Source organism: Rhincodon typus, chromosome 37 (assembly GCF_021869965.1).
Source record: "Rhincodon typus isolate 14 chromosome 37, sRhiTyp1.1, whole genome shotgun sequence".
Classification (NCBI taxonomy): Eukaryota; Metazoa; Chordata; class Chondrichthyes; order Orectolobiformes; family Rhincodontidae; genus Rhincodon; species Rhincodon typus.
In genome coordinates, this window is record NC_063368.1 from 6189676 (window position 1) to 6198395 (window position 8720).

General features: G+C 50.5%; 1 protein-coding gene across 1 annotated transcript in view; it reads right to left on the bottom strand.

Annotated features, from left to right (window-relative positions):
- Positions 1 to 1522: 1522 nt before the first annotated feature.
- The window catches only part of LOC109919660 (protein shisa-9-like), a 10696-nt gene continuing 3498 nt past the window's right edge, over positions 1523 to 8720 (bottom strand). Inside the window, exon 2 of the mRNA XM_048617742.1 lies at positions 1523 to 2368. Within this exon, the coding sequence (XP_048473699.1) occupies positions 1523 to 2068 (546 nt within the window). The 5' untranslated portion in view covers positions 2069 to 2368. The remainder of the gene's footprint in view (positions 2369 to 8720) is intronic.

The window sequence follows — 8720 nt, forward strand, 5'->3', positions numbered from 1 at the left end:
TTTGGGGGTGGAATGTGGGGGTGGGGGTGTAGTGGGGGTAGGGGATGGAATGTGGGGGTGGGGGGGATTGGGGGGGGGGGGGGGAAGGGGGGGGGGGGGGGGTGACGGAAGGACGAACGCAGGTGGGGGAGCAGTATGACATCAGGAGCACAGGCACAGCCTCTTGCTGTGGCCTCTCACGTGACGACATTAGCAGTATCTGCCTGAGCGCGGCCTCCATTTTGGCGTTTTGGATCATCGTTCCATCATCGAAAATAACTCGGAGTAAATCTCAAAGGAGGTGGTGACACCCAGACAAGATGGATGTGAGGAAACTGGGACCTGGCAGTAGGCCGAGATACTGTGTCAATGCAAGTTGCTTCTGTCTGTCCTTAACATGGACCCAGCGCAGACAACCCCTGCCCTGTCCACAGAGCAGAGAGAGAGTGAGAGAGAGAGACCGTGTGCGAGTGTGAAGCAGTGAATAATTAGTCAAACTCTTGTAGTCTGGAGCCCTTAGGCCGGAGGATGTTGTGAAGGTTCACTTGAAAGCACTAAATTCATCTCACTGTCAGAAAACAGGTGTCACATGTTGATGGGCCGGACAGAGGAATTGAGTTAAGGGATACTCATCAGAACTCATCCATAATTTACAGCGACTGTTGCTTCTGGGCCCTTTTGCTCCTCTGAAGCTGTCAGATCCATTAATCTCCACGTATCATCGAGGTTTACGGCACAGAAACAGGCCCTTCGGCCCATTGAGTCTGTGCCAGTCAAAAACAACCACCTAACTATTCTAATCCCTTTTCCCAGCACGTGACCCATAGCCTTGTGTGACTTGGCATTGCAACTGCGCATCTAAATACTTCTTCAATGTGCTGACGGTTTCTGCCTCTCCCACCCCCACAGGCAGTGAGTCCCACATTCCCACCACCCTCTGGGTGAAACAGGGTTTCCTCACATCCCCCCTGTACCTCCTGCCCCTTCCCTTAAATCTATGCCCCTGGTCATTGATCCCACCACCACCTGTCTTTGCCCCTCATCACTTTATTCCTCTCAATCATGTCCCCCCTCAATGTCTGAGGAAAACAACTCCCAGTCTGTCAAAGACAACACAGTGTGGAGCTGGAGGGACACAGCAGGCCAAGCAGCATCAGAGGAGCAGGAAAGCTGACGTTTCTGAAGAAAACATTAACTTTCCTGCTCCTCTGATGCTGCCTGGCCTGCTGTGTTTCTCCAGCTGCACACTGTGTTCTCTCAGACTCCAGCATCGGCCGTTCCTACTATCCCTAAGAGTGTCTGATCTCCCATCAGAACTGAAACCCTCCAGTCCAGGTGCCATCCTGGTAAATCTCCCTCTGCCCCCCTCTGCGGGGCTATTGAACCCCTCCTAACGATTTGGATTGCCGAACCGCACACCATGCTGTAGCCGGGTGGGGGGTGGGGATTCCTGAAACGCGCAGATATCTGTGGCTCTAGTTCCGGAGCACAGTTGTTGGGAGCGAGGGCAATTGTACCCCGAGCGAGCGGTAAGGAGAGAGTCTCACCTCGACATGTTCATCTCCGTCTGGGGTCTCCGAGCCCTCTCCAGGCCGAGTTTGGTGAAGATTCCCACCAGCACCATGACGGCGACCACGCCGCAGATGATGTAGACGATCATGTTGGTTTTGTCCTTGGCCGGGCCTTCGACGGCGTCGTCCACTTTGATGGGCGGCTTGCCGGTGTTTACCCAGTTGGGCGTGTCGTAGTTGGTGCAGGTGCTCTGGTCCAGCCGGTCGTGGGCAAATTCACAGCAGAAGCGGTAGTGGCATGTCCCACAGCAGTACAGGTAGGTGTCGGTGTTGCAGCTAAATGGAGGATCCCACTGGCCCATCACGTCGTAGTAACCGCGGCACCGGTCGGAGGCCGGGGCCCGCTCCGTCGGAGCTGGGCCGGGCTCCCCGGGGGCTCCCGCTCTGGTCCTGTTGTCTGTCGGTGCGGCGGCCCCTTCTGCCTGCTCCACGTCGCCGCTGTGCGCCCGAGCCCAGATCAGCACCTGCCCCGTCAGCAGGTAGCCCCAGAGTCCACCCGTCAGGTAGGGGGGACCCATCGTGGCCGGCGGGCCGACAGGGCGGAGGTCAAAGTGGCGTCTCGGTCCTCCGGGAAGGTCGGAGGTCAACGTGCTCGGTCAGCGGCTGAGGGCGGAGGTGACATGCGGGTCAGAGAAACGGTGCCAGTGTCTAAGGCAGCCTCTGGAAGCCCGGATACCCTCCTCCAGGTTTTCACATCGCCATATTTGTGTGAGAGAGAGAGAGAGAGATGGAGGAATGTTGGACAACTGTTACTGGTCCACGTTCGCCAATAATGTGAGCTGGAGGCAGCGACGGTAAATCACATCATTGTGTAAGCCCTGTGGGAATCAGCACAGAGAGAGAGAGAGAGAGAGAGAAGCACATCAGTACTCACCGTCATTCTCTACAAATGCACAGCCACTCACACAGCATTACTCACTGCCTAACAGGCCCTGGACATTTGCCACCCAACCTGCATTTCACTGAAACCTAGTCCTGCTGGTTTTTCTGTCCAAACACCCTTTTTCACTTTCACCTCCTCCTAGTTCCACCCTCTGTCCCAACATGCTGTTAAAGTGGGGGAGGCCTGCTACAAATACTCACTCTGATAGTGACTCCAGTACCAGTCTGTGTGGTTTTATCTTCATCGTGAGGGAGGAGATGCAAACTGTGCAGGGAATGTTATAGACCCCCCCCTCCACCTCTCACACCCACCACCTTAGCCTGGGTTATTTTGACCCTACAATTCACACACCTGTGGCCATGCAAAGGCCATTTAGCCCAGCTGGTGAAGACCCACTGCGTACTAGCCCCATGCCAACCGTCCTCGCACCAGCCCTATCCACACACTCCCCCCTCGTGTGTTTACCCAGCCTTCCCTCTCAATAACTCCCTGCCGACTGCCCCAATTACTCCACACAGCAGCAGCATTGCCCACTCTCTGGGCAAACCATTACCCCCTCTTGAGTTTCTGAATGGAGTTATGGGTGGCTGTCTTATATTTCTGGCCGCGACGAAGTCAAGGAGCAGCTCCTCACTGGGTGTAAATAGCACAGTGCGAGAACAGCGAAACACACAGAGGGCCTGACTGTGCAAACGACAGATGCATGTGTAGAGAGGCACATGCAATAGACTGACCAGCTTTAGGCAGTAGAATTCATGGAAGACTTTCCGTAATGCGACTGTAAGGTTAGAGCGTGGTCTGTCTCTGAATGTCACAAATCGTAGCTTACAGCCTCAGTATGTATTATACAGTGTTACATTGTTTTTCCTTGAGCAGTCTACATTGAACCCAAACTCCTGAGCTGGCCAGGAAACCATACAACTGAAGTTGTTATGGTCTCAAGATTTAGCTCCCACCGCCAATCCCCATACTGTGGACTGTGAGGAGGCTGGAAATGGATTTCCAAAGTACACAGACAGAGTACTGGGAGCATGGACATTTAGTGTGTAGAGGGGTGGAATGAAATATTGATCCCGCAAGACTGAAGCATGACGGTGCTACGTAAAGGCTGGAATGGTCAGTGGAGTGCAGAAGCATTGGGACCCATCTGGGGGTGGGGGTGGGGATGGGGTTGGGTGGGGGAGAGACGTGCAGAAGGTGGAAAAGCGAGTTCATGGGGAATGGTTCAAAAGACAAACACGATCCTGAGCTTTATCGGGAGACTTTGCAGATACAAGGAGATTATGGTAAGGCTTCGCTTGGGACTACTGTGAGATTGTTCAGGCCTGTGTGTGTTAGCATTAAGGTTAGATGTTACAGGCTGTATTGTTCCTCTGGCCATGCGTCTCCAGGCAGCTCCAGGAGAGTGAACAAACACAGTCTGACCTTCAGCCTGAAGGAGCACTAGGGGTCAGGTGACCAGAGGCTTGGCCAAGGTCGAAGGTTCCCACAGCTCGAGCATGTCAAGGGGCAGCAGGACTTCACTTTCATTTGAATCATCATCATCAAATCCCTTGCAGTGTGGGAGCAGGCCATTCGGTCCACCAAGTCTACACCAAACCGTCCGCTCCCCCCCACGCACCCTCCGCAAATCATCCCACCCCACCCTATCCCTGTATTTCCTATGGCTAACCCACCTAGCCCACACACCCCTGGACACTACTATGGGGCAATTTCCCATGGTCAATCCACCCTAACCTGCACATCTTTGGATTGTGGGAAGAAGACCCATGCAGACACGGGGAGAATGTGCAAATTCCACACAGACAGTCACCTGAAGCTGGAAACGAACCCAGGTCCCTGGTGCTGTGAGGCAGCAGTGCTAACCACTGAGCCACCGTGCTGCCCTGGAGTCTGGGGTGCAGTTTGGGAGAGTGCTGTGCTGTTTTAGTGGTAATAGTGAGCACTTCCACAACAACTGAGCAGGAACTAGGGGGGTCGGTGGTCTGGGCATTGGAGGTTGGATGAGGAAGGACAGAGAGAGAGAGAGAAACAGACAGAGAGAGGTGGAGAGATAGAGACAGAGGGTAAGACAGACAGAGAGACAGAGAGGAACAGACAGAATGAGATGGAGAGATACTGAAATAATTCCACAGAGGCCAGTATTTCATCATCAATTCTGGTTGTGACGGCCCTTTAGTTTCCCCCATCACCACCAGCTGTTTCAGTTTTGCCAGGACCGGGTCTCTCTGCTTCCAAAGTCTGATATTGTCAGCTGTGACTGGGAGTGTGTTCCAGAAAATTTAAAACCATTACAGACTCTTCCCGTGGCGATAACAGTGGGGGTGTATCTGCCAGCGGGAGGTAGCTCAATGTATCCGCATTTACTACTTGGTCTCCCGGATGATGTTCCAACTTGTAATTATACATGCTTAGTATTAGAGCCCACTGCCCAATTCAGCCTGAAGCTATGGGCCTTGTCCTCTTTAATTAGACCCAGCATGGGTTTGTGGTCCGCTAATATTACAAATTTACATCCGTGAAGGTATCAGTGGAGCTTTCTGACTCCATATAAGATCGCCAAACCCTTCCTTCTCTATCTGGGCCTATTTACGCTCTGCACTAACCAATATCCTGGATGTGCACGCTATTGGGCATTCTGCCTCTACGTTTACTCGTGAGACAATTAACATTGTGTGGGCCTCGCAGAATTGTGGGATTGCTCCCTGGTCAACATGCAAGATGGCCTTGGCCACTTTGATAGTCTCCGGACCTTCCTGGAAAAACCTCCAGGTCTTTAATTAGGATGTCGCTCAGGCAGCCATTTTCTAATTGAACAATGTTGAGCCAATCAGGGTGAATCTTTCTCAACCAATCAAGCTTGGGCCCGAGCCTTTTACTACAATCAGTGGTAACTGAGCCAGATGCTTCTCATAAGAGACCGGAACTGGAGATGTACCATTAATCTGTAAACGTTCCCCGGTTTAAGTTCTCAGTCTGGCTAACGGTTGGAGTCCAGAGTGAATTTTGTTAAAGCCTGGTTTTGCCATCACAGAAACAGCCACGCCCACTATCAACCTCCATTAGAACCAGGTGACCATTTAACCAGACGTTTCTTTTGATTGGTTCTGATTTGGATGTTGCTAAGCCAATTAATTGTTCTAAACCAGATGTAGGTGAGCTTTCCAGGGTGTGCATTCTCCTGGATACTGGCCTATGAGTTCTCTTACTCCATTCAGGCCTAGTGGATCTCTTTAACCATCTCAAGGCCACAAACCAGCAGCAACTACAATGGCTCACCGGCCCGGATCCTGGAGAAATTGTTAACCATTTGGTCGAGGCTTGGCTTCGTTTTGGGGTTTTGCTGTGGGCTGACCCAGAGTCCCTCTGTTCAAGATATGTCCTGTGTGAGGCTGTGCAACTGCCTTTACTAAAGTGGTGACCCTCAAACTCAGTCAGACTGGCAACGGTATGCATTTCCATCGGAATACCCTGTAACTCATGCTGCACTTGCCACATTTTCCAATGATAAAGTCCAGTTGTGGTGCCTGTTTGAAGTCCAGTTGGGCTTCAACTAGTGGGTGCTTTTGCATGGTCACATCATTAATCCCACATCCCAAACAATCTCTTAGTATCTTATTAAGGGTTAAACCAAAATCACATGCCTCTGCCAATCATCTCAACCTTGTCAAAAAATCCCGATACAATTCCCCTGGTTCTTGAACTGCCAAGTAAAAGCATCTGAGATTTAGAGGAAGCTTGGCTCATTATATTCTTAACTAAGTTCATCTAAAACCTTGAAAGGTTTTAGTTTCTGGTGTCTCAGGTAAAGTTAGGCTCCTGATAACCGAAAAAGCTGTGGGTCCACAAGCTGTCAGGAGAATTACTCGTTGCTGTTCATCTGCCCCAATGTCATTTGCCCGGGAAAAAAATAACACGTTCTTTCCAAATACTGGGCCCAGCCTTCGATGGCTGGATGGAGCAAGTCAAGCTTCCCAGATAACGGCATGATGCCAGAAATGTTTACCCCAACTCAAAGACAGCTGCTATGAGCGAATTTCTTCAGCGTGATTTACTCTTGTCAGTCCATACAGGCTGGTATCCAGTCACCCTTTATTTACACGTGGCAAGTCTTTGACACTAATCCAGTTCCCTCAGAGCCAGCTCTCAGAGTGTCTGACTCTCCTGTTTATATCTGTCAGCCAGGGCTCCCTGATTGGACCAGGTTAACAACCCCAATCAGGGAACTCCTATTCTATGAGGTCCACATTCACACACACTCACACACACATACTCACTCACACTTACACACACTCACACTAACATACACACACACACAAACACACTTATGCACACAGACACACACAGACACACATACACACTCACACTAACACACACAGACACACACACACACAGCCACACACACAGACACACTCTCACACTCACACACACGTACACACAAGCACTTACACACACACAGACACAGACACACACACACATGTTTACACACACACATGTTCACATGCTCGCACACACAGACACAGACACTCACGCACAAACACATACACACACTCACACAGACACACACTAACACACGCACTCACAGACACACTTACACAACAGACACACACACAATCACACTTACGCACACACACTCGCACTCACACACACACACATATGCACACCCACTCGCAGACACACACACGGACACACACACTCACACACACATACAATCACAGACACACAAACACAGACATGCACACACACACACAGGCACAGACACATGTTCACACACACACTCACACAGACACAGACCCTCAGATACACACACACACACTCACTCATACACACACATGCACACACACTCATATACACACAGATACGCACTCACACACACACAAACACATACACAGACATACTCACACACACACAGATGTACGCACGCATGCCTCAAACACACACATGCAGACACACACACTCTCACATACACACACGCACACACACAGACATGCACACACTCGCTCGCAAACACTCACAAGCACACACACACTCACATGCATGTATGCTCTCACACACACACAGACACACACGCACGAGCGCACACAAACACACACACACACGCGCGCGCACATACACAGAGAAAGATTGAGAGAAAGAGGGTGACAGAGGGAGAATTAGAGAAATTGAGACAGTGACAGAGAAAGAGCCAGAGAGAGAGAGAGAGACAGAGACAGGGAGAGGGAGAGAGAGAGAGGGCGCTATGGCAATTTCACAAGGGGTTAACTACAGAAGTATATTTTTTAAAAAATGAATCATTCTTTTTCACAGAATGTGAATCTTAAAGAATTGATGAGAAGTGAAGGATATTTGTTTCTGTTGGATCTCCAGCAGAGATCGGGAGGAGATGCAGACCAGTGTGTCTGTAACAGTCACTGAGTGAAGGTGATGGGACAAAGCCAATGGGGAGAGAATGAAAACAGGCTAAAGTTTAGCGGCAGATTAAAGCAGTCTTTATGGCTGATTAGCCCCCACGCCCCCGAGGACAGACCCAGCTGCTGAAAAGGGCAAGTGAAAACTAAACAATTAAAGAAAATGAATCGTGGTTCCTTTAATCCCCACTCACTGCTGTCACTTTGTACCAATCCTCTCCTGCTCCAATTACTCAACCAAATGGCACTTAATTGAAAAGTGACCCAGTTTCCGTGGCCTGTAGCTGCCAAGGGAGCTGGGCTCCCCAAGAGGCAGTACTCAGGCATACGGTGGCATTTACACAGGCGATGAAGGGTCAGGCATTCCTATTTACTGGGAAGAGTTGCCAACTGCCTCACCCAGTCGAACGGCCAATATTTTTGCTCCTCCACCACATTCATTTTCAATTCTTTTACAGCCAAGAAATTAAAGGTTACAAAGAAATTGAACACACACATACACACATACACACTCATACACACACACACATGTACACACACACACACTCTCTCACACACATACACACACACACATACACACACGCACTCACACACACACACGTACGTGCACACACACACACACATACACACACAGACAGACAGACACATACACACACACACACACTCACACACACAGACACACACACACACACAGACACGCACACACACACACACACAGACACACACACTCACATACACACACACACACACGGACACACACACACACTCACACACAGATACACACACACACAGACACACACTCACACAGACACACACACACAGACACACACAGACACACACACACACTCACACACACTCACACACACACAGAGACACACA